At 41.7% G+C, this 27,347-nt stretch overlaps 1 protein-coding gene across 4 annotated transcripts; it reads right to left on the reverse strand.

Moving 5' to 3' along the window:
* Positions 1 to 5,070: 5,070 nt before the first annotated feature.
* Positions 5,071 to 26,179, reverse strand: pals2b (protein associated with LIN7 2, MAGUK p55 family member b). Of its 4 annotated transcripts, XM_053334717.1 has the most exons (14): positions 26,092 to 26,179; positions 19,661 to 19,723; positions 16,134 to 16,405; positions 13,134 to 13,234; positions 12,329 to 12,481; positions 10,247 to 10,399; positions 9,805 to 10,032; positions 8,854 to 8,985; positions 8,670 to 8,766; positions 8,341 to 8,409; positions 8,091 to 8,252; positions 7,777 to 7,979; positions 7,457 to 7,585; positions 5,071 to 6,660 (listed from the first exon to the last, which is right to left on the reverse strand). In XM_053334717.1, exons 3-14 carry the CDS (start codon positions 16,261 to 16,263, stop codon positions 6,484 to 6,486), a joined length of 1,734 nt encoding a protein of 577 aa, XP_053190692.1. In that variant the 5' UTR covers positions 16,264 to 16,405; positions 19,661 to 19,723; positions 26,092 to 26,179; the 3' UTR covers positions 5,071 to 6,483. The 4 variants fall into 4 exon arrangements, with proteins under 4 accessions (XP_053190692.1, XP_053190694.1, XP_053190695.1 ...); XM_053334719.1 differs by lacking the exon at positions 16,134 to 16,405; XM_053334720.1 differs by lacking the exons at positions 16,134 to 16,405; positions 19,661 to 19,723; positions 26,092 to 26,179 and adding an exon at positions 15,175 to 15,317.
* Positions 26,180 to 27,347: the final 1,168 nt, after the last annotated feature.

The raw sequence follows: 27,347 nt of genomic DNA on the forward strand, positions 1-27,347 counted from the left end.
AGGCTGAGATAAAATTGCTCCAAGTATAACGATCAGCCTCTTCATTTATTTCAGCAGACTTCGCTGGCTTTTGAATGGTCTTGGAATTAAAAGAAAAAAAGATTTCAAATAAAGTAAAAACCTATATCAATTTATTCCAAACTCTCTGTACAGTAATGTTTTTCCTCTTTGCCTCTCATCCGTCTCTTGTAGAGAAACTTATTTCTGACATAAAGAAACCTCTTGTAGAGTAGAACCTATTTTCCTAGCTCCAAATAACAATGAATGTACTTAGAGCCTGCATGGTTTGTTATAGTGTATAGGCTATCCATCCAGTACATTTATACCCATGTTTGCTACTTGTGTACAGCCTTTTCCTTTTTTTGGGTGTTTCTCTCTTTATTTATAGGATTAATTAATGACAAAGTATTACGTTTTCTTTTATTAAGCTCATAAATTAGATGTCGCCCACATCACAGCTGATATTAATGATCTTTTCACTGATTAACACGAAATACAAGTCTTCAGTTGTTACAGATGTCTTTCTCTGGATGTCAGCGACAGTTTTAGTAGACAAACGTTTCACACTGGTGCAAAGAGTAGTCATTTTTTTTGTTCTGGCGTCATGCTTGTGTGAGATGCTGTAACATAAGAGCTGTGTGTGTATATATGCTGGTTGCTTTGGTGTGATCTTGTTTGCTGTTAGATTTTTTTTTTTTTTTTAATGTTTGGCTTCCGCTTAAGTCCTCAGTCTGATATTCCTGTCCAGTCCTCGCAGAGTTGTCCTGTATAAATCCAAAAATCCTCCCTGAGTAGAGTTTCATAACTCATTTGTACCGTGCCACTTTAAACTGAAAAATCTCTGTTTTTTGCATGGCAATCGGCATCATTTTCCTGTTCCTATTCCTAGACAAAGTCTTTATCATGCCGTTGTCCACCCAGTTACCTGAAGCCATGTGATGCCGGTTTGGTTTTTGCAGTTTAAGCTTACCTATATTGTTGTTTGCAGCTACAAATCTGAATGAATTGGGTACAAATTAAAAAAGGGGTACTGGGCAGACCTGAGGGGAGGAACTATTTACCTCTCATGTCCACTTGATGCAGCTATGTCCCATTTTGTAGGAGTGCCATCTCCGTCATGTTTTTGTTCATGGTTTCAGTGTCTCCTGGAGGCTTTTTCAGGAAGTATAGTCTTCAAGCAGTCTGTTCTTCACTATTCACATTTCCAATATTGATTGGAGTTGTTCTGCCCATATTTTAAGCCATGCTAGCAGTGTAGGTCTAAAGATCATGACACTGACGATCTGATGGGAGGTAAATCTGTTAGTTTGGTACCGAAACATCTAATGGATGGATAGGCATAACATTTTGTACAGGCATTTATGTTCACCAGAGGATGAACCCTAGTGACCCCTGCCTCAGGATTTATGACCAAATGTCTATCCTAGAAACTAACGACATTCCCATCAGCTTCAGTTATTCTTAGCTTTTTTGTGCTAATTAGCAGATGTTAGCATGCTAACATGTGAAACTGAGATGGAAAATATTAATTGTAACAGCTGAACATCAGCACGGGCTAAAATTGCAACTGGTCATCTCTGGAAGCCGGGACGGAGACAGAATGTAACTCTGCTGCATCTGGTGGACATTGAAGGTTGGGGCCTGTGGCTGTTCTAAATCTGACCAAACTGTTACGGAGCTTCACCAAACCAAACCGATGCCATGCAGCTGATCTACATGCATCCAATCGTGCAAGACTTGTGTGGGTATTTTTGTATTTTTCAAAGTATTTCTAGTCCTCAGAATGACTTGGCTTTTTATTTACCAACTTGGAAAAAAACTACCTCAGAGCAGTGTCCGGTGCTAGCTAATATTAGCCCTAATTTATAATAATGGTAACAAAATCAAAAATTGTAGTGACCAAACCAATACAAGCCAATATTGTGTGAGAGCACAGGTCTTTTTTTCTTTTTTTTTAACCTTAAATGGAAAACCAAGTAATCATGGATGACTTGGTTGGTTGCTTTAGTTGGTTACACTTTAAGGGACCAAATTTTTGTAATCGGGAGGTCAAGTCTAATTGTTTCGTTCTAGTCCTTCATTTTTGAAAAGACAAAAACAACCCAGCGCGAGAAATAAACTGTAATCATGACTGGATCACATGTTGAAAAATGTGCCATCGTAATTTCTAATCCAGTATGACAGTGTATTGAATATTCCAGCAAAACATTGGTGATATTGAGCCATGTTTGTAGTGGTGTTAAAAGCCTCGATGGATAGATGTATGCACAGCAATAATGTCAGCGTGTGGGCTGTGAATCGTAGGTAATGATTTGTTCGTTTTTACGCTGGTCAAGGCAACTCTCAATTAACAGCAGACTTAATTTAGCAGGACGATACTTTGCAAATGGGTAGATGGACAGATAATCTTTGTCTCGATACCTGTAACCAGCTTTTTCTGTTTTTGTTTACCCGGATTGTTAAAATATCAAGGTTTCATACTGGATAGAGCCACTCTTCGTGATCAAACACCGACATTTCTCTGCCATGTCAACCCAGTACTGCAATACAATCAGGGAGAGGATGTCCCTGTCTCTTACTCAGTTCATTTTCCACTTTCCTACCATTAACCGGACGCCATTTGTGTTGAGGGTATAAGCAGTAGTGTGCATGTGACAATTTACAAAGGGAATACACACATTTGAACATACTTTACGATGTATCAAATCATTGTAAACTTCAACAAAAGGTACATATGAGGTCGTGTGGCAATTAACTTCAGATTGTTGTCATTTTGTCTCAACAGAAAACATCCAGCGTGTTTGTAGTCGTTTTATGTGTGCCTTTTTGTCGGATCTTTCTCTTCTCCATCTTTTTAAGTCCTTTTTTTCCGCATAAAGGTTTGACAAAATCTGCCGCGCCACATAAAAGTAATTTCCATTTTTAATCATCATGCAACCTTTGCGTGTAGATGCTGCATAGAACGATCAGTATTTGTGTTTTGCACTTTCCAAGCAGTCTCAAAAAAAAAAAAAATCGCCCACTTGAAGTTGGGCAGAAAGTAAAAAATAACTGACGAGGTATTTTATGCTATCAATAGGAATTATAAGGAATGATATGACTTTGAAGAGCTTTTCTAAAAAGGTTGAGATATATATCTATATATATATTCATGAAGTACCTCATAAGCCTGATATATGCTGCATTGACTTGTTTTTTCTTTAGTGTACTTCATATTGTCCAATAAAAAATCTAATTTTCCCCTTTGGGAGGTTTGAATGTCATTGCAGGCTGTGCAAATGCCACAACCAGTTAATCTGATAGTTCTGTTGTAACAAAGGAGCTGTTGCACCTTGTGGCCAAATCATAACGTGTCATTTATGCAATTTATACACAGTCTCATCTGAATATTCTCAGCTGTGGCCACACCATTTGTATTCTGTCTTTTTGTTTTTGCATATTCTCTGTGTCTGTGTAGCCAAAAAAAAAATATCAGGTTTAGTTGACGAAGAGTTGCACCAAGCATCCTGCGAGGCTCTGTGGTATAATATATATATGACTGTTGACTCAGGTATTGCCGCGAAAGGGCTATATCTGTTTACTGTGTCCCTGCTCCAACTCCTCCTGCACCTTTGTCTTAAAATAGCCTTAGATCTACACGAGAGGTTCCTATTTGGCCTTAAAAAGTTGAACAAATTATGCACTACAATTTCACAGACTTGACAGAGAGCTTGATTCCCGTTCCAACCCTGTTTTTTTTTTTTTTTTTTTAAGAGTTTGTGTCGTGTCATTGCCATGTTATCTACCTCCTATGAATGTAGGGGCTGTCCTGGAGATGTAGTCGACTGCAAAACTTTTTTGATTTTCATGCTCGTTTAAGGAAAACAGACAATCATCTGTAGATTCTTGAAAAATATCAAATATATTCCCCTGTTCAGTCATAGAGCTGATTCCAGGACACTCCATTTTTCTTGATGTTTTTTCCCTCATTGACCATTTTCATTTTATACTTCGTGATTTTTTTTTTTTTTTTTTTTTCCGTTGTTAGCCATGATGGAGAAGCAAAGTGACCAAAGTCTCTTGGCAAAGGCAGCCCTGCACAGCCTCGTGAATTCAAACCTCCCTTTATTTGTGTCATGATGAGCTCAGTTATGAGTTGTTGTTTTATTATTTTATTTTCCTCTTTCTCTTTTTTTTCTCTTCTCCCTTATTTAAACCACGACATGCCAAAACTGAATTTGCTGTCATTCCTGTTCTGGTGAGGGTCTTTATGTTGCTGATTTTAATTTGTTCACATCCACTGCTAAGCTCCTTGTTCTTGTTGTTGTAAAGTTGTAAGCTTTGATTTCTATTTTACATTTCCTTATTTTTTTTTTTTTGTTAACAATTATGCTTACAGAACACAAGATATGCTGTAAACCCTGTTAGGACATAATGTGAATACGTATCACTTAATATAGTTCACTCTTTTGGCTTGACTGTAAGTTGCGTTAATTAATAAAAATGTTTAAAAAGTTTCCCAGTCGTGTTGTGACTCTGTTTCCAGCAATCTCAACCTCTGAGACTTCTGCAACTGCCAATACAATGGAGGTGAATGACATTTCATGTGTGAATCTTAAAGGTAAAATGGCATTTGAAAAACTCAACAGCAACATCTCTTTCCAGGAACAATGTCCCAGTTACTCTGGATAAAATCTATTTTCTAGGCTGTGTCCTTTACACATTTTCAAAATACTTGACAATACAAAATCAAACAATATGAACAAGACCTGACCAAAGGATGCCAACTTTTGATACTTGACAGGTTCAACACTCAACTTTAGCTCAGTATAAACTACTACTAGAGGGAATTTTTTTATATTGATTTTGAGTGTATAGCAGAAGATTGTAATGCATAAGGTAGAGAAAGATGACATGCAGCAAAGGTCTCCAGCAGTACTTGAATGCAGAAGTTTCAATGACATTGTCAGCATTGTAAACCCCTCTATTCCCAGTTAATCCAGTGAGGCATTCATTATTAAAGTAATATACACATGATTTAAAGAGAAACTAGTTTGTGAGATGTAATAAACTTTATTATAACTTTGCAGATAAAAATGTAGAAACAAATCTGTAGACACGGGTTGATGTGAAAACAATTCAACAGGCAGTAGGGCTGCTTTTTCAAAAGTGGCACAAATGTCGCTAAGCTCGTCCATGTTTCTGAAGCCTTTAACAATCCAAGACAATGACTCCAGATTCAACACGGGCTTTAGAGCTAAATCATTTGAAATGGGAACAAGTGACCTTTTGAAATATTTTGACTTGTTTTAAGACAGATTTACAAGTATTTTAAGACATACACTAGTCTAAAAGACGTGTTTTTGTGTGTGTGTGTGTGTGTGTGTGTGTGTGTGAAAGTTTTGACCCTTAACTTTGCTAAATGTATCTGCCACACAGTCATATTGTGTCAAATTAGAAATGCATATTATAGCATGTAGTTGAAATGTTGATCAGATGTAACAATTGTAGATTTGAAACTTTATTTGGAGTATGATTGGGGCTTTGGCATACTGCAACACTGGAGACAAGGACCATAAGGAGGGAGTGGGTTTGTGCCACGTTCACATATATAAAACATTAACAAATTGGCATATAGACGATAAAGATGAGGGCAATAACGGTCATACTCCAGACAGCCAGGCAGGATCATTGAAAACAAAGCAAAAGATCATGTGTGACAAAACACTACACTAAAAATCACAACACCAGTGAAAAACTAGCATAAGAAAACAAAGCTAGACAAAATTAAAAGACACAGACAGTATTTGATCTTGGAAAAAGTACATTATAACGCTCTTTTTTTCTTTTACATACTGGAGGAGTTGTGCACAAGCAGGCCTTTTAACTCTTTATTTCTGCCCAGCTGATCCTGTGACACTTATAGGAGAGTTTAGAGCTACATAACAACACTAAAGGATTAATTGTACGGAGGTGAAAATAAAATACAACTACACAGTTTGCACAGACATGGCAATGATGTGTGAGATTTGACAAGTTTCTTGGACAGGGACTGCTCAGGAATCTTGATGAATCCATCACTGCTCCTTATCTTCATTTTGGAGCTCGGGTGGGGATCAAAATCCTAGGTGTCCATGAAGGAAAAACTGACAAAAACACTTGGGACACAACTAAAAAAATGTGACTACAACAATAAATTAATGCAAAAATATGGCCCATGACCAGATTTTTTTGTTTAATTCTCACATTGAATAGAAAGATCTTTCATAAAAAGTTATAAAATAAATAAGCACTCTTTCCCTTTGAGTTTGAGTAGAAAAAAAGTTGCATGGCGTGCAGGCCTAAGAGAAGTTTTTTTTTCAGAACATTTTGTTATTTTGCAGAAGCATCCCTTCCTTCTTCTCTTCTTCTTTGGCCTTCGTGGTCAAAAACACACACACACACACATGCTGATGGGTCAGTGTGACCCGCTCAGAGTGGTCAGTGGAGCACTGCTGCTGGTCCTCAGTACACCCAGTTCACCGGGACCCACTGGGATTCACTGCACAGTTTGTCCACGGCGGCCTGTAACGTCTCGAAGGCCTTATCTAGGTTGTCATTGACGATGGTGAGGTCGAAGTAGTGGCTGTAAGCCCTCTGGATGCGGGCGCTCTCATCCACCGTCTTCCTCAGGTCCACATCCTGTCAACACACAAAGGACAAGTGAGTTGTGGAACCTTTATAATACAGTTAATGATGGCTGGATTCCATTTCTGCTTCAGTTTTAGGGTGCACACAATTTGTGATTTTAGGGTTAGCAACATCAACACCAATTAAAGGGACCTCCGTTTTGAAAGAGTTAATTATAAAAAATAAAAAAATAAAAAAGCCAAAATAAATAAAGGCCATTCTATTTTTGATGCTCTCAAGGTAGATTAAAAGGAACAGAACCTCATTGAAATTATTGAGGTTGTAGCTAAAATGAATTTGGTCTAGAGCACCTGTACTCACCACAACCAACATAATAAGTCCTATCTTTGAGGTAGGATTTAAACCACTCCAGAGCTGTGACACTGACACCTACCCACCTCCTCAAGATGGGTTAGCAGAAAGGTGTGGTCACTAAAAGAACAGCTACTGATGCCAAAAGTATATAATTGAGCACCTTGAAAAGCACAGTTTGTGCTGTGGCAACCTCTTCAACAAAATTGAAAACCTTCAAACAGTATTCTCACTCATAAAATCTTTAAGTTGATCTGCCAATTTTGCTAAAATGGGACGCTTAGACATTAGTCTTAATCATTGGGATCAAGCCCTCTTTAGAAGAAAAAAAGGCTGGACTAGGATATTTTTAAAATGGGGTGGTGCAGTACTTGAGGAAAGGGAGCAATCAAAAATATGGAGAATGAAAAGGCTAATTGTATTGAAATATCCTTAAAATTGAGTGTAATGTATGCACATAAGTGTGTGTTTGAACAAAAGATTGGTGTTAACCTACCGTGAGCTGTTTAGTGGTGATGCCTGCGTCCACCACAGCTTTGTGCATGGCCTTGAGTGTATCAAAATCTGGTGCTGCGATAAACACCACATAAGGCATGAACTCTGCTGTTTTCAATACCTTCAGAGCCTGCAGGGAGACACAGGAGGTGACAGAGCAGTCATAAATCATTTTGTCCTTGCTTCAATGTCCCATACTTTGTCTTCTCTTGCATAAAAACAGGAAATGCTTCAAAATGTTCTTTCTTAAAGGACCCATATCATTTCTTATTCTAGCCATTCGTATCTACAATGTTAACTCTCCCTAGACATCTGTTATACCTGTGGGTTGACATCGAGGATGCAGGTGCGACCTGTGGCCACAACCTCATGGATGGATTCGATCTTTGTGCCGTAGAGGTTGCCGTCATACTCGCCGTGCTCCAGGAAGCGGCCAGCCTTCACGTCCACCTCCATCTCTGTCCTCGTGGTAAAGTGGTAAGAGTTGCCATCCAGCTCTTCGTCACGGGGCCGCCGTGAAGTGTCTGGACAGAAGAGGTCAGTTCAATGTGTGATGAGTAATTTGCTGAACTATTCCTCCTATTTTGGGTTGGGTTGTCACTTTTGAAATACAGATTAAACTGAGTGTGACGTACATGGTATAGTGGTGCCGAAGCGGGTAGGTTGGAGGACCATCAGTCGGTTCTTCAGGCTACGTCTGCCCACACCCTGGGCACCAATCAGAACCAGTGTCTTTCTCTGGAATGCAGGCACCTTCGCCACTTCCTCATAGATCTGCAGCTCATGTCTGTCGAACTCTGTTCAAACAGATGTACAATTGTGACTCAATCATAGATGATGATAATGAATATGTCAGCTAAGATTCAGCAGTGTGAAGAATCTCACCTGCATTCTTGGCTGTTAGATACATCATCTTCTTTTTCTTTTTTCCAGCTATGGTTCCACAAAGGATCCCTACAAAAGAAGAGGAATAGTTAGGCCATCTCATATCTTTGCTGTTGCAGCATTTGGCCAGAGGAGGGCAGGAGTGGACCATTTTCTGAGAGTAAATTAGTTTTCAAGCAATAGAGAAGTGACAAAGGTCAAATTACAGACTGTTTGACATCAACATTACTAAATAGAGGAACAGGAAACTTGAGAGTTTAAGCTCTAAGCTAAGCATCTTTTACAGTGCTTGTATAAAATACCACCAACAAATGCATATAGTGACCTACCTGATCCATCAAAGTCTCGGGGGACAAAAGCTTTCCTCTTCTCCTCCAAGAACTGACTGGGTATCAGTCCTGTGGCCCCAGCCACCACATGGCATGCCTGTCACAGTTCAGAGATCAAATGATTATGTCCCTGTGATCTTCTATGACAGACATATAAAGGGGGACAAAATGGAAGAAAGCTCACCTGCCACCAGTTGGGATCCTCTCTGTTAACAATCTGAAGGATGTCACCTTTTTTGAAGGCCATGCCCGCCTCTCGACAAGGGATCAGGTTGTCATTGGCAGGGTCGTAGTCAAAGTACGGCCGCACATACACCTGAGGAGAACAGATGCACAGTTTTGAGTCTTCTCAGGAACGGATTCATATTTATTTGGGATTCTGTGGTCAAAGGAAAATTTGGCGCACTTGAAATCAAAAGAAAATCTGGCTAGGCTCGAGCTCAGTGTGCCATCTCACACACTGGCACAGTAAATGTGTGGCTCATTCACACCCATTACGTCCCAGGTCCCCACAATGCACCCTACACAGCTGTTAACGCTGCGCCAACAGTGGATGCTTTTGCCAGCGAGGGTAAGTGCTCTGGCCGATGTATTAGATTAAACGAGCAGCCAGAGGAAGCAATAAAACAAGCCAGTAAAAAACACTGTGCAAAACGCCCTGAGCCACAGAGCAGGATGTGATTTTGCATTATGTTTCAGTCACTTTTACTGCTGGTGCTTATAAATTAAACCTTATAAGCCTGTCCAAGTTTATGTCCAATTGTTTAGGATGCACAATATCAATATAAGGACTAATCAGGAGCCATCATGGGATGAAAAATAGGTGTTGCACGTATGAGGATAAATATCTTAAAAAAACCCATAAATAACTGTACTCTCTGTGTGTGGCAGCATGAGATTATATGAAGCATGTGTGTGTTTGGAGTGTGTGCAAGAGACAGAAACAGCTAGTGTGACCCAGATAGCATGTGGAGTGTTATTAATAGGGCTCCCAGGGTTCACATTCCTGCGCAGGGATTGTGGGAAGGGCTGTAGGACAGTTCACCAGCCCTGTCCAACATCTGCCCATCATTACATAATCGAGAGTGTTTGTTTACATTATAATCTCATCTGGCATTTGTGTGTGCGAGTGTACCTGCGGAGGTGCAGGAGCATCTCGGTAGCTGGGGAGTATTTTGAGAGTGATCCCTCCGCTGCAGTCCTTGAGCATCTCCTGCAGCTCGGTGGGGTTGTTGCCGACGTCCTTGCCATTCACTTCCTTAATGATGTCACCCACGTGAAGCAGTCCCTGCCTGTCAATCATGCCGCCGTGAAGGATCCTTGCAATGACCAGGTCGTCCTTCTCCACACGAAATGTCACGCCCTGAGAGGAAGAGGAGATGGCAAGATGAGGTTTATCCTCCTGATATCTGCTTGTAGAATTGAGCAAACCTACACATCATACACATACACACACCATCATCTTTACCCACCCACCCACTGTTATGACACCCACACCTTTAATAATATATGATATGAATAATGGTCATCCACATGCTGTATGCAGACACACTTGAATTGTTTCTGTCTCTGCTCACCAGAGGCTCTCCGGCCTTCTTTCGGATGCCAATCATGCGAACAGCATCAGCCTGCATCAGAGCACTGTTCACTGCTGCATCATTGGCCGTCTCGGTCGGGGGCGGGACTTCGTAGCACTTAGAGGCCACTATGTCGTGTGCCTCCAAAAGTGACTGGGTGAAAATGAAAAAAGATAAAGTGAGTCAGTTCACAGACTTTATCACTCTTTTCAATGTCTGTTATTATTATTATAGTGGATGTTCAGACTAAAAACTAATTAGGGTTCTACCTTGTTGGGGAGTGTGAAGCTATATTGGTGGCAATTATTTGATGGTTACGTGGCAGACAGTGAAAATACTTTGTTCACATTACAAAGTAATCTACCTGGAATGTGCACTTCCATGTATTTGACTGGCCAACACAGCTCACTAGATAACACAGCATTGCATAATGTTATGTTGCAACAAAAGTTGACCCAGACTGTTTTTTTGCTTTTCTTGTGTCTTTTGACACTCTGTCTGAATGCAGCATTTACTTCTATTCTGTAACTGTCACTCATGGATACAATGGAAGTTTTTTAGCAACTACGTAGGCTCACTATAAATGATGCCAACCAGACTCCGGCTTGATATTTCAATGAAAAAACATGAGAGGAGACTAGAGGTAGAATATGTTGACAGATGGGAAAGTTGGATAAATACAATTACAGATACAAACAGATCTCGAGGGCCGTCCATAGAGCAGAAGCTTGAACCAACACTGATAACTGTTTAACAACTCTAACAATTGATTTACTAAAAACTGTGCACACAATTCTGTTTGACAACAGATTTGAAAGTCCCTGATGTGTTTTCTCTCCAGCACATTAAAAGTTGTGGCTAAAAAAACCCCCCCAACTAATCAGGTAATGGCTGAAATCCCAAATATGGATTACCACCAAATCCAATCAATTAGTTCTTGGTTCACTGAATATCCATCCTCCAACTTTCATCCAAATCTGTTGTTTTTATGTTACAACTGGTGTAACCTTTAAATATATATTACCAGTCAGATACAAACAATTTACTGGTGAAGATAAGGCAAGTCTTTAAAGTCAATACATGACATAATATCCGTTTCCCTTCATTCCCTCTCTCTTCTGTCCCTGCCCTCACTCCCTGTTTCTCTTTTTCTCTCAGTAGGTCAACAGGGTCTTATCCTCCAGCTTATAGCACTCATGACTGTGATTGGTGCAGTGGCTTCTCTGGGCTCAGAAGTCTTAACTCCTATTGGTCTAGCCTGTATAAAGCCCCTGGTAGGTTCAGGGATAGAGGTTAGTGTTCTACTGTTGCATGTGGACAGGATCTAAAACATTAGATCTGTGCTACTGTAACTACAGTTTAACACATTTAATGTAACCTGTACTATAAACCTTAAAAACAACACAAAACTAGTCCCTGGTATAATGACATATTACATTTAGCTCAGAGGGAAGTATTAAACACATGATTTTTGACCTACTGTTGGATTATTGCCCACGGGGGGGAAGAAAAAGTAGGTGTTATTTGCAATGTAAATCTGTGGTGTTAAAAGCAAGGAAATTGCGATGTGATAAAAAATGGTTCACAGTAGTGTCAGCGAGCCGAGTTAATATTCAATCCAACAGCAGCACAATTACTCCCACAAATCATGTCTGTTCTGCCTTATCACCATTTAAACATGGAGTGAATAAGGTGTGTGTGTGTGTGTGTGTGTGTGTGTGTGTGTGTGTGTGTGTGTGTGTGTGTGTGTGTGTGTGTGTGTGTGTGTGTGTGTGTGTGTGTGTGTGTGTGTGGTCTGTCATCGGCTACTTTTGGGGACAAATTTCAGACTTAGTTTGTGAACTTGTACAATTGAGGACAAAAGCTGTGTCCTCAATTGGTAAAAATCTGATTTGTGGGTCAGTTAAATTTAGGGTAAGTCTCCAGGAAGTGAATATAAGTCTATGTTATGTCATCAAAATTGACCATGGTCTGATATGCATGTGTGTTATCCAGGAGTCTCCAGGAAATAAATGTAAGGCGATGTTACGTCTCCTGAAGTGATGGAAACACAACTGCGTGAGCTTGTGTGTGTTTGCTCACTTGGAAGTGGGGCTCTTGTAGGATCTTGGACAATTCGGCTGCGCTGTCATCTTTAACCTTGAGGCCGCTGATGTCACCCAGGATCTCCGTTACCAGCTCCACGTTGTTGTCCTGCACCGCCTCCAGCTTTACCTCTTCCAGCTGTTCATGAGCCTGGGAGAGAAAGAGAAAAGCTCAGGGAGGCACGTGGAGAGATGGTAATGATGTTTTGTGTTGTCACGACTTAGTGTTGTGTTACTATTTATTTGGATGTGTAAAAGCTGGATGGGAGTTGAGTTGCTGTATCGGATGCAGATTTATTGTGGGTTTATTTTGCTCTGTGAAGAAGCCACCATCTGCCTCGCGTTACTGTATTAAAAGTCAGAGGAGTATTTATTTATGTTCAGTCATCTGTCATCTCTACAAGTTCCAGCCCTGCAGGGAAAATTCGAACAGTGGAAAATGACAGCAGCCTGTCTCACAGAAACTACAGCTGTCCTCTAACTGAACTCACTGCACACTAGACTTCTTACAGCAGTGAGGAAGTTTGAACAAACTCTGTGTGCAGAGGCATTGCAGTACATGCAATATCAGTAGAGAACAGGCACAACACTGTGAATCTGTCACTGACAGTATATATGCATTTGTGGTTCAGATGCACTGAGCACTCTGTGTTAGTCCAAGTCTTACTGTACTTAGCGCCTCAGTCACAGTAAGCAAAGCACCACTGGGAGCAGGTGGGGGTGCAGAGCTGGCTTGTGGTTAGTCTGCTCACTGCTGCTCACCCCGAGCTATGTGTGTGTGCTACCTTAGCCTGAGAGCGTACAATGGGACTTTCCATGATGCCGCGCAGGAAGAGCAGGTCGATGTCTTTGGCTCCAGTGGAGGTGGGCGGCTCACCCAGGTTATCCAACACCTGCTGCATGGCTGCATGGACGGGTCCGACGACATAAACAGAAACAGAGGAAAAGAGAGATAAGGTGAGTTAGCCAGGCGTAAAAGTCATACAAAGCATAAACATACACACACAACAGTTTTAAAGATAATGCAGCAGCTGATAAGAAGAAAAGCAGACACTGGCTTATGAATGTTAGGACTGACCTTATGTTGTAAGGCTTTGAATTAAAAAATATTTGCTGCGATATATATGTATGCTATTACACAATTATGCTGAGAGTTCCTCCTGAGACCTTGATCAGCCATGATTGAAGTCTATTCACCCTCTTCATGCAGAATTCTTTACACAAGTCACACAGCAGAGTGCTCAAAAGCCTCACATTAAAGCTCCATCTGGAGGTACGGTAGGTTTAGTCCATTGAGAACGAGCACCAAAACTCCAGGTTTCCAGGATTCAAATGGTCTCAGCTGTAAGAACATTTCTTTATAAATACCTCCATTGAGTCTTGTATGCTGTGTGCACACAAACAAAAGAGAGGCAGAGGTGTGGACTGTTGACATCAGCCAACTAACGCCCTAATGGCAGGGTCTCAAAGCCCATGTAAGCCCATTTAAGATACTTAGAGCCCTGGGAACGTGCGTGTGTGACTCTGTGTCATTACACACTTACTGTATGAGGCTGGTAAATATGTCCAGTCAGCACTTGTATAGAGTAGGTTCGCCGTATGACTTCTTTGTTTGACTGTATTTTTATGTTAGGGCCTATTATTAGTCTTAAACCTTGGCTCATGTTTCATGTCATGAAGTCAATTCATATTGTAAATCTTAATCTTCTCTGTATGTGTCACTTTTGGAGAAAAAAAGTGACACATAAAGGAGAAATTTTAACAAGAGCAGGTGGTAGTGTTGTCAGTCCTTCAGGTGATTTAATGCAGATAAATTGCTGCCATGAAAGATACATATGATTACATACTGCTGCTGTTTGCATCTTATGGTATTATATGTACTTTTGAAACATCTCACACGTTTTTTGGACATTTTACATGTGATGTAAACGTACATGATATGGGCATACATGGCCTCCAGGTATAAAATACTTCATATCTGAAGTGTAATACATATTTATTATATTTACATTTGAAGATTTAATATGTATATATATTTAAGTACTAAGTAGGATCTGTCATCAGAAGTCAATGCATTTATGTAATTTAGAAAAGACCTCTTGAAATTAAAATGCTGTTTTCCAGTTTTCAGTACTAGAAATGGCTTGACAGTGATACTGTATATTTACTCATCATACATTCAAAAAAGGCCCCCAGCTGCATGCAAAAAGATCAAGATGGGTAAAAAAACTATTTTGCCTCACAGTGAAGCGAAGACCTCACTGAGGCTTGATAACCATGGTGAGCACAGGCAGACTATGTAAGCAGCACACTCCATGCAAAAAACAAACCTTAAATATTTATGATGCTCTCTTAGAGAAGGACAAATATGGGAGGGAGGTTACAACTGCACAACCATAAAGCCATGTATTTACTGCATGACAACACAGAGACATAATCTCTAAACTCAGATATACAATAGATAGTATGCATGAACAGGATATTTAGTTCCTGCGAGTACCCCACACAGTCTTTCACAAGCCAGGATAAACACAAAGTCTGTCAAAGCTGTGATTGTCGTAGAAGCATCCACACACACACTAACATGTGCAAACACATGAACAAGCATTTAACCACCACCTTGATTACACAGCAATCACTCAGTCACTCACACTTACAATTTTTCAGGATAAAACCTTCTGAAATCTGGAGAATTATAATGTGTTTCAGATGTTTCACTGAATAAAGATGTTAAAAAAATAGTCCTGTTTGTTTGAAAGAAAGAAAGAGCATGGATGAGAGACACATGCAAAAATTTGATCCCAGTCTGTGAAACAACAAACTTTCCGTATGCAAAAAACTAACCTCACTCACGTACTTGAACACATCTGACTTCAAAACCTCAAACACATAAACACACGGGGCTGGATCATGTGAGTTTTTTTGTGCGCTCCGGTTTTGACCTTTACCCACTTGGTCAGCTCACTGTGTCACTGTATCCTCCAACCACAGGAATTTTTGCTCATCTCATCCCGCCCTCCGCCTCTCTGCCACGTGTACTTTTGTGTACATTACTCATGCCGATAAGCAGGCGCGAGATTCTTCTCTACCCTGCCAGAGATTGGAGATGGTCTAAAGCTTCCCACATAAAGTCTCTATAATCCTACGAAATATGGCATAGAGAAGCAACAACCTACCAGCCTCTTGTTAAGCCTTTGCCTGAAGAAGTTGTAAAAAGCTTACAGATGGACAGTGTACAGCAGAGTGTGTTCTTTTTCCAGCTGGATCATTCATCTACATAATGAATCACCCTGCTTTACCTGCTCTTAATTCCTCCCTCTGTGTGGTTTGTCTGCAGTCTCTCTCACCACCTAAACCACTGCCTTTATATGAACACCTACCAGCACGGTGTACGATGAATGCCAATGCAGAGACTCCCTGCTTAATCATTCCTAGCTCAGTTTCTCAAGGAATGCAAGACAAATCCCACAAGAGAGGACCTGGCAACCTGCATTAAACGGGGTATTATTATTGTTTAGCTTGCAGGATGGAGATCAGAGGAGCATCTCGACTTGCAGAAAAGTAACATTTCCTGTGAAGTGCAGAATGAGAACCAAACTGCCCTGCAGCTTCTCTGAGGAATTGTTATATCATCTTCGTCTCAAGATAATTAAAAAATCTGGCATCAGCATCACTTTATATGAGTTGCTCACGCTCTGAACTGTGCTTTTTAAACAAAAATCAAAGTCTATAGTATGTCTCTGCTCATCTAAATAGTCTACTATATGGGACACTCCACCTCCACCTTCTCTTACTTTCCTCACCTCCAGACGTATCTGCTCCCTGGGTGGACCGAACGGCCGGGGCACCTTCCACGCCAGGCTCTCCCGGGGGCATCACCTCCTGCTCCTCCTCCTCCCGTACCCCATTGGGAAAGGCATCCTCCGTGACCATCGCCAAGCCCTCCTTCTTCCTCACTGCTGCCACAAGCACGCTAAGGCTAACCACAAGTCAACCACCAGTAGTTCTGCAACTACGTCTTCTGTCCTCCAATCCTCTTGTCTGGCACTGCTGACCCTCTAAACTTCCAGAAACACTGAGGGACAGTACAGAAGAGAAAGACAGAGAAAGAGAGAGAGAGAGAGAGAGAGAGAGAGAGAGAGGAGGGGGGGGGGATTGAGAGCAGACAATGAGAGAAGCAAAGAGACACAAAGAGAGCCACAATAGAGTGGGATTAAGATCAGGGGATATTAAGAGACGAGGAGGGAAAGAGGAGCGGTGAGGAGTAGGGAAGATGGGGGGAGAAATTTAAGAAGAAGGGGAGAGAACGATGAGAAGATAAGACAAGCTCTGAAGGACAGGCATGAAAGACAGAAAGAGGTAGAAAGCTGGATTGCACACACAGATGTGGACATGCGTTCAATGCTTGTCAGTCCCCTCCCTCCACTCTGGCTTTAATACCCTCCCTTCCTAACCCCCCCTTCCGTTGATAACACACACACACACACACACACACACATAATCCCACAATCCTCTCCTGCTGTTGAGGGTTTGCTTGAGTACCCCTCCTCTTGGTTTCCCGACCCCACCCAAAGTCGAGTTGCCCCCCTTGTCTAGACACGGACACACACACACACACACACATACACACACACACACACACACACACACACACACCAGTTGGAAGTGTCATTATGTAAGTAATCTTACATAAGTGTTACTGAAGGGGGCCTGACCTTACGTTCCCATTCTTCTCCTGCTTCTTTCTCTCATTCACACAGCTTAGGGTTTGACACCCTGCTGCAGCACTGTGCAGAAACTCCCAGCGTGTGCAGATTGTGTTCGGCCGTATTCCCTCAGCAGCCGTCCACCTCCTTAAAGCAGCATGTCTCAGCCTAATGGGAGCTTTTTTCTCGCTCTCATTTTTCCCTTGGTGTCTCTCCCTCTTTAAATTAATGTTCCCATACCACCTTACTTCTTGTTAAGTCAGTAGAGTTGCTGACAGGATTATGCACATTTTTGGGGCTGCATTTTAAACTGCTGCACCCTTGAGCATTAACACATTTGGGCAAGCTACTGGGTGCATGACTGTGACTTTGCAGGAACTCTTCTTTTAGAAATATTCTTCACCACCCCAAAGCCTCATTTTAAATTCATATAATGAAAATGTATAATTACAAATTAAAGGTTAAATGTAGGAACACAATACAACAAAGCATTCTTTCAAATAAAAAACTGCCATGCTGACAGCTTCGCAAGGCTGTAGTGGAATAATATTGTTTTGTGCTAAATGCTCAACATCAGCATGCTAACATGCTTACAACGACAATGCTAAATTTCTGATGTTCAGCAGATGTAATGTTTACCATGTTTACCATCTTACTTTAGTGCATTAGCATGCTAACAGCTGCTGAAAAGCACTAAACACAAAGTACAGTTGAGACTGATTGGTATGTTCATTTTGAAACGTATTAGGACATAAACAAAAGGATTGAACGAGGGCTAACAACTATTTTCATTATTGATTGAACTGCATGTTGTTCTTCCAAATAATCAATTGGTCTACAAAACAGCAGAAAGTATTCCTGAAAGGTAATCGATTTACAATATTGATCAAAAAAACATTGAATGATGACACTGTAAAAGCTGAAACCAGTCTTTAACAGCATTTTTGCTTTAAAGAAATAACTATAATGATTAAATTAACAATTAACTTTCTAATTGATGAATTGCCTATTCTTTGAAGCTCTATATTGGACAAATAAAATAGATATCACAAAAGTTATAACAACTAATCCTAAAGGAAACATTAATGTCTGTACCAAATGTTGTGTCAATCCCTCCAGTAGATATTCAGATATCACTGGATAAGAGAAATGTTTGACCTGCTGGTAGCACTTGATGAAACGTCATAAGGAATCATCCACTAGGTACCATGGACTCTGATAGTTGTTGAAACATTCCAGAAAAACTTTATAATGCATGATGGTGGAGGACAAGTCAAAGGATCACTAGAGTCAGAGGGATTCATCTTCTTCTCTACCATGAAAGTCCATTTAATAATTGTTGGGATCTTTCAGTTTTGACCGTCTTACTAGAGCCATGCCATTAGCGTTGCTACAAAACAAGCAGCCTCTCTATCAATGGCCGTAATTTTGTAGCTACAATATTACATAACATTACTGCTTAAGCACCTCTTGCACATTCAATACCAAAGTTGTCAGAGTTAAAGCAGAAAAAGGCATCAGAGTCGTAAACAGGCTCCTCCTCTTTAACATCCATTAAGGCCCTCCCATCCTGACACAGCTGTGCAAGGAACAGATCTGTAGGCCTTAATCCACCCCGCCCAACCCCGCCCCCTCTCTCTCCACCCCATCCTCAACATGACCAGTCAACCCCTCCCCCAACTCAGGACGTGGGATTTTAATCTGGCCACGAAGCATGGGATTATAGAACCTCTCGCTTCCTCTCTCTCTCTCTATATATGCAGTGTTCAAACATCTCTACATGGCTAACGCCGTGCAGTACCATACATCGCCAGGCTTGGCAGTGGTCTTACGCTGCCTCAGACCCAAAAGTGAAGCCTTTTTGGTCATCGGTACGGTGTTATACTACTTTTCTGTAAACTGAAAGTAACATAAATGGTTTACAGAAAAAGACTTTGTTGATCATGAGTCTCTAAAATATCAACTTAATTGTTTCTCTTAGGAAAGTAAGAAAATGAGATTTCACACAGAGCTTGACTGAGGCAGAGCAGCTATGTGAGAGGAAAACAGAAGCAATAACAAAGCATCATGTGATGTCACAGAGGCAACAGATTTAGGAAGGAAAAAACATTTGATCACCAAGCTCCAAATGTATGAGAAGCAAAGTAAGATTGTGCTATATTTTTAAAGGCATATGAGTATGAAATCTGATAAATATTAGACATAATCAGAGTAATATTTGCACTGACAAGAATATTATAATACCCAAGGGCCAATAATGCCACAGATCAGGTAGTATTTATAGGCAGTAAGTGAATCTTTGTTATAGAAAGACCTTGAAAGTTCAAAATGTGTAGTTTTAGATTAATATTAGCATGGCCCTTTAAGTGCCGAGAATGTATTATTAACCTTGTAATCCACATGGACATACAGTATGTGCATATCGAGCAAAAACCAGCTCCCTAACTTCTTTAAAAGTGAGATTTTTTTTTTTAGTAGCAGCAGCAAGAGAACATCCTTGCTTCAAAGGCTGGCAGTTCTCACACTGAACTGGTGAAATCGTGTCAGCATGCAAGAAACATTTTCCTCTAAATGTCTCCAGTGTGTCAGTACCAAGGAAGAGGCGGGGAGGAAGTTGTGTTTACCTTTGCCAGTCGGTGTAGACTAACCCGAGTCCTACTGGCTGCTCATCAGTCAACTGTGACGACCTGGAGAGAGAGAGAGAGAGAGAGAGAGAGAGAGAGAGAGAGAGAGAGAGAGAGGGAGAGAGAGAGGGAGAGAGAAAAAGAGAAAGACAGAGAGAGGGGTGTTTTAAAGTTCATGAGGCTCATCCTTATGGGGCTTGAATATTCAGTTCTACTTGCTTTCCGGCATACCGGTTTTCATCTTTATACACACACACGCGCACACACACACACACACACATTCTTGCCTGCGGACTATCTGTTTGATCCATCTACTCTATGTCATCCCTGCCTCGCACAAGATAGAAGTCTCGTCTGCAGGCCGAGGCCGTTGTTTGTTCAGAGCGAAGCACAGAGTCATCCAAATGATTCATTTTCTTTGCCTATTCAAGTATGCCTGCATCATCAGCTGTTAATGTGCCCCAAACGTAGTAAATAGCCACTATTTTCTGAAAGTAATGACAACACACATTAATTCTCAGAAAGACTTTTGTGCTCACTTTCACTTATAAACTTGTATGCACATGCTTACACACACTTTCTGTGTATATCATGTAGACGATATTGGAAGGTTGTATTATTGGCTATATCAGTGCACATTTGCAGATCAAGTGCATAGTGGTTGAGGTCATTTAGAAAGCATGACTCTCTCCTCTTGTTATTATTACACTGTTTGGTAACAATGTTTTTACTGTGATACTCTGCAGAACTCGAGGCGACAGAAACGTAAGAAAAAAAGTTTAAATGGATGGATTCTTGCTGAAGATGTATGTCCATAAAATGCAGAATGAATTGCCAGTTACCAGAATTAGTTGTGAAAACCATCTCAACTCAAGGGCCACTTACTCGCTTGTTCTGGTGCTTTCAACTGCATTGCATGCTCATCATTAAAAGATGATGACTTTCTCAACTCAACATGAATAAGGAGTCCTGGAGGTGCTGTGAATCCTGTTAAGTTTGAACACTTACAGTTCCATGACAACTGAGCAAATCTCAGATGAAGACTGTGAAAGGCGGTTGACAGCTCCAGAACAAGCAAGTACAGTAACCTTGGGTTAACAGTGGACCTTGGGTTGAGTTTCCAAAGAATAAACAGTTCATCTCAAGCAATCAAAATTATAATTAAACTACATTTTCTAAAGGCCATTTCCTCATCTGTTCTGAATATAAACAGAGGGTCCCATCATCACCCCTGGCAACAACCCAATGTTAAAAACCCTATCTGTCTAATAGAATTGCAAAGTGCTAAATCCATTCATGCTGTTCTGAATGGCCATTGTGAAACAGACCATTAGAAAACTGCAAGCCAGCAAAAAAAACCCAGAAAAACAATGAAATGGTGTGATTACAAATAATTGATGGCTGCACTCACCCACAAAACAATAGATTACATTCCTACATGCTTCACTTCATTCGGCCTCTTTCTCTTTCTCTCAAATTGCCAGCCTCTCTCATCCCAAACAGTGAGAGGAGAATTTGGCGGTTGGAAAGATTGTCTCATCAAAGCCAGAGCTTCTACCTGCTCATTCTGTGCTCTGTTCATCTCAAGTGTCCCAAAATAACAAATATTTCTCTCTCCCGCTCAGGAGATCACACACACTCCACTTGACCTTTGACCTTATGCTCCTCTCCAGTTCGGGTTCTTCCCAATCTCACTTTGTAAAGGTGATTACAAGATGACCAAAGTAGTCTACTCATCACCGGTTTGCTATTATTTCTTTCCATCATGCTACAGCTAATTGTGTGAAAGAAAGAGAGAGGAAGAGGGAGAGTGAGAGGTCAATTCATTACGCAACACAGATTACAATCAGACTCGGCACGCTCATTGGAAGTGAAAGATATCCCTTGGAGGAATGTTAATGGAGGAAAAGCCACCAGGGCAATTCTTTGCCAAATCATCCGCACCAAAGAGCAGGAACAGGAACCGGGTCGGGCCAATCAAAGGTCCGAAAGGGAGGAAGGAACAAGCAGAGGAGTTGAAAAGCTGAGCAGAAAAAAGAAAAAAAAAGAAAGATGGGAAGGGTCGCAACCTGATTTGAGAGGAATCTATAAAAAGAGGCAGAGGGAGTGGGAGAATTTCAGAGAAGCCGGAGAAGAGATTTAGAGAAAGAGAAAGAGGGATAGATTAGGAGTCGTGAAAGCGAGGAGAAAAAGAGAAGAATCCTTACAGATAAAATAGAGTTATGTGAAAAGCCTTTCAAGCTTTGGCAGGATGAGAAGAGGAGAGGGAGGTGATGAGAAAAGTCTTGAGAGATAAAAGAATGGGCTGCTGCTGATCGTGTGAAAACCTTTGTGATCACTTTCTAGAAACTGTCAGGTAACTGTTCGTCGTCTGCTTAGAGTAAAACAGGTTTCCATGAATGCATCCTGGGAATTTGTGTCACATAGGATAGATGTGGAGAGTTTGTGTATACTCTTATTTTCAGGTCATCTGAAGGACTAGGAACTGGGTTACAACATGCAATTCAATTATAACACGGAGCATGTGCCAGACTCCCCTGATGTCCTGGTACCACCTCAATGTCCATTTCTTCTTTCCTTCTGCTGGGACAGACGGGGGGGGGGGGATCACAGGAAATGGTCACTTCCAAACCAGGCTGCCATTGGCTGCTCCATAGGAAAGGATGAGCCAACAGAAGTCCTCAGAGAGCCCTCCGGTTGCCAAGCAGTAGGATGATGGACAGCTCATGGAAGAGGGATTATGGGGGATCAGAGGGTTTGTTTTTGTACAAAACATCATTGCTGTCTCAGACACTTAAACATGTGCTTGTATTTGTGCATATGCAAGTTATTAAAAGCATAGACAAACATCAGTGGGCAGTGTGGTTTTAATTCCTGCACTACTTGTCACAATAGCAAGGAATCTCACTCTGCCCCTGAGTCGGTAGCTCATTTTGTGACTTAATAGTCTTGAGTCAGAGCACAAGGCTACATCCCTTGGGGTCATGAAACACAAATACACAGAGTCCATAAGGCATCCATCCAGGGGAAACCATTCATGTCTAGATAGTCTCTCCACCTTTATTCTCTGCCCTCCTGTGCACCGCAGAGCCGAGGGCAAGGGGGCTCTGAGAGCAGCCGTCACTCTCAGTTCCTCTCACTGACTTGAGAATCACAAAGGAAGCCAGTGAGCTCCATTCTGCCTGGGAGTCCAGATGTCGCTGCGTTGGCTGACTGCAGTGGTAGCAAAGAGCAATCGGTAAGGCAGCACCCCCGCTGTATGTCTTCAGTTTGGTAGTGAATGCTAATGGACAAGGCATTCAAGGAAGAAGTGTGCATTTGTGGACATGCAAGTGCAATGACTGGTTATTTATATGACTAACCCCCTCCCCACTTAACCATCTCCATCGCCCTCTGCTCCCAAACAAACCCTATGTAGGTCACTGCATGTGTTAATACAGCCGTCCAATAAGAAGATTACACTGCTATCCCAAAGATGTCCATCTTAAAAGATCAATATCAGCATAATATTAATCATAACTGCTTTTTTTTTAAGTTATCACTCTTATTGAAGCTGCTGGCTCTGCTGCCTTGAAAAAGTTGATGAAATCAGTTCAGTTTCTCCAAATCCTAGGGGAGTTCTCATCACCATAAATGATGACAATGCAGTTTCATCCACTTTTACTGCTGATTCATGCTTACCTCTTTGCTCTTCACCTGACACCACAACCTAAATTGCTACCGTTTAACACAAAGGCATCAACTCCTGCATCAGTGCACATTATTCCGCATCACCGAAAAAGATCTCATTCCTCTCCTCTGTGATGTTACAGCTGGCGGGAAGTCTGTGCTTTGCCATGAAGCAGGGGATGATATAATTACATGGCCGTTCGCAGTTCGTCAAAAGCCTCCGGCACTGAACCCGCAGAGATTTTAATAATGAGCACCTCATGACATAATCTAACCACCACATGGCCTTGCCTGCTTCTCTGTCTTTCCCTTCCCAGCCTCCTGCTACTGATCATTAGTGTTAAGGAAAAGAGGGGCCAGGGAGAAGTGATGCAACACACTTAACATGACTGCAAAGTTTAAAAATCTGAAAATTGATGGTGTGTGATGCTGGGTGATATAACTCTGATGGGAGGGGAAAAAAGATAGAGAAAGAGCTGTGTTCAACAAATTCCCCTTTCTTGGTTTATCTTGTTATACTTGTGAATCCATGCAAGAATTACATGTATATCCTGAGTCAAACCAAAGAGCTATAACCTGTGGTATCCTGCTATCTGGAGTTGCTCCAGTCAAAATGAAGAAGGCATTGATCTGTTATGCTGTCATGATGACCTCATGTGATCTCAGTTTTCAGCAGGTTAAACATGCTTTCTTTTAAGAGCTTTGCATCACAGATTCAGTAGCTGATAGACCAAACAATGTGTATTCTACACAAAACCAACCTGCCCCAATGGTTCATGGTACTTTTATTCTTTATCTGCAGTGGTATGCCCCTTTAAGACCTTAGTGATGGATAAAATCTGGTGAATCAGCACTCTGGGCTGCAGCAAAAAACAGTCAAACATGGGTGGCCTTCACTTCTCTGGGAGCAATTCAAATGTCTAAATACTGTTCTTCTCTGTATGTGATTGTGTGTTTTCCTGACAGAGTTGCAATTAGCTCGTGATAACTGTTATGGGGTCAGTTGCATGTTAACAGAAGGGAGGTGCAGGACAGGAAGGGTTGATTGTAGGTGTGTAGATAACAGAGTGTGTTGTTTGTAGCCGGGATGTTTGAGTCACTCCAGTTATGTGTGAATGTGTGTGTGTGTGTGTGTGTGTGTGTGTGTGTGTGTGTGTGTGTGTGTGTGTACTTCCCTATCTCTACCCTTCCCTTTACTGTATTATCCCTCCCATATCTGTGTTTTAATAATGAAAAAGTGGAGGCCTCTTAGACTTGGATTTGTTCTCTGAATGACTCACTGACAGCTCTCATAGATTCCAACATGGGAAACGTGTGCTTCACTTGAAATTCATGTTCTCCTCTACCCTGCTGACAGGAAGGAATATACATATGCGGGTTGGAGAAGTCTGACTTTATTCCACCTACTTCAGCAGAACAATAAAGGTCATCCTGGATCCTGACTCAAAAGTCTTACTGGATATCCCTGCCTAGAGACTCCCGATTTACTCTAATGCACTAAACTGTCTTGGTCTCCTTCCCTTCCCCTGTTTGTTCCTCCTATTAGATTCAAGTAATCTGATTAGCCGCTATTATAAGACAGAAGGGAAGACGGGAAGACCCATAAACTATGATTTAGATGCAACAAGATCCACGCTGCCCCTCTCAGTGATCTGGTGACCCATAGCCCTTCCCAGGAAAGATCCCCAAGGATGCTGCGTATGTCCAAGGGCTTCCCCCATCACGTGCGCGAGACTAAACAGCTTATAAGCCTTGCCAAGTGACCCCGAGCTCAATTTAGCAAGGAAGTCCCTATACTCATTGAGAGCTGTGGTCTGCTGTGATATGTAGGTGGCTTCATGTTTCGATTAAGTGCTCGCATAAACTGGTTCTGACATCGTGTTAGTGCATTACTGGATGGCGCACTCATACATCTCAGTGGAGGACAAAAAAAATAAATCAATAGCACCGTCTGGCTGCGCCTCCGGTCAGCCAGCCTGTGCCAAGCCACCGATACCCTTTCGCTCAACATCAGCTCATTATAAACAATGCAGTGGTGACATTTGTAGTTAAAGTTGTTTTTTTCCCCCCAGAAAACAAAATAAGGAACAATGATCTCCCTGGCGCAGACACCACTCTACGTGACTTGTTGTATATGTTAAAGCGCATTCTGTGTCTTTCCTCAAGCCCACCACCCTTTGCTGGTATAGTAGATATTGCAGTCTGTCATTTCGGGACGCTAGCGGGTTCCCACCTTCTCATCCTGTCGGCACTATAACCTGCAGCTCTTTCCTCATGCCTTCCCAGTCATGGGTCCACACCACGGTTCTGACGCACGGCCACATCCGTGCGCTGGATCCGTGCGCCTGAACCGTGCGCCAGATCCGTGCCAAAACGGTTGCGCCGTTTTGGCTGACCAGACAATTGTACATTCACACCGATCTCGCCACACGTGCGGCCATTTTTTGTTACCCATCCCAGCCATTGTGGCGTGCGCACATTTACGGCTACAACCCATCCGCTGTATCCTTCCTCATAATATTCAGGAAAAGAGGAAGGACGCGTCCGACTCCTCAATAAGCGCCCTGCGCAAACTGATATCTGTCTTAAATAAAGCCTGTTCTCAAAGCAGAGCGGGCTCTAGAGGGGGGCAAAGCTCCCCTTCTGTCAAACTCTACTGCACCTCAAACACGGCAAAGTGCCTTTGTCTTTCATTTGAATGCCAGGGGATGAATGAATTCAAAATCTTCAAACCTGGAATAGGATCACGAGCCGTGACTTACCTGTGAATCGTGCGTGTGACTTCGTGGTAGTCCACCGACCGTCCCGGTTGGACATTCAGACCCCCCTCAGCTGTCTGTCCTGGTCCCGCAGCAGACTACCAGAGAACAAGATGCCAATCAAACAGATACGCCCCGCCTCTTCTAATGACGTCACGCAACAAAGCCCAATGGCAGTTGAGGTTCAACCCTACATTAAGTGAATGCATTGTAGCGTATAGTATTTACACACAAACTTACACCGTCGTCTATTCACAAATACATTATTGCATAATATCACATGCATATTATGTGGATATGAAAGAAAAGTATAACTCAGGCGCTATAATTTCATAAGAAAAGCATAGCTCATATAAAATTACTAAGATATTGTATGCATGAAAGCCATTGTTGACTCAGTAATTTATAGTACATTAATAGTGATACCAAGAGAAAATGTAAACACAAAACGTCACTATGAATTCACTATCGTGTAAAAACAAACCACTCTAGTTGAGATAGATAATTACATAACAGTCATATTTTATTAATGTTGGCGCCAACAGTGCGTGACAGGTAACAGAATGACTTAAATCGAGGAAATAGAGGTTCTTTTTCCAGATTAACGCGCACGAATTGGATTTGATGAAGACGATGAGTTCTGTTCCACATCAGCCTACATCTATGTTTTTTCCTTCCAGACTCATACATGCACAGTCATATCTCATTTACTTTTATCTGGTCTCCACAGAGGTTCGAAGCTTATAGCTGGGAGAAGGTGACAGATAGAGCCTGGGGGTAGGGCCTATTTCAGAGCTTCAATCCATCCTTTCACATGGAAATTAGCACCAGGAATGACCAGGTGTTACCACTAGACTGAATGGCCACTTGTTTCACTCACCATACCTGTTCCAGAAATGTCTGCATGAGGTGCTCTTTTGGATGTTTTTCCACTCTTTGGGGTATCTCATTTCCATTGCAGACTGTGTGTCTGCAGTGCCTCTTAACTGAACTGATTTGTGCTTTGTGTGGCTGATGTGATGTCGGGCTGCGGTAGGCTAACCACTCGTATAATTGCAGTAATGCCCGTGGCAATGCCATTTCTCCCTTCATTTAGTCTCAGAGTAGGTACTCATTCTTATGGCCACAAGAGAGCGCCATTAGCTACCCAATTGGCAGCTTCAAATTGACTGATGTTTTCTGACTGTGAGAGCTTTTCATTGGACCAGTCATGCTTGTAAGACCCAGTTTAAATGTGCTTTTCTTGCACTTGCTTCATT

Source organism: Scomber japonicus, chromosome 15, assembly GCF_027409825.1.
Source record: "Scomber japonicus isolate fScoJap1 chromosome 15, fScoJap1.pri, whole genome shotgun sequence".
NCBI classification, from domain to species: domain Eukaryota; kingdom Metazoa; phylum Chordata; class Actinopteri; order Scombriformes; family Scombridae; genus Scomber; species Scomber japonicus.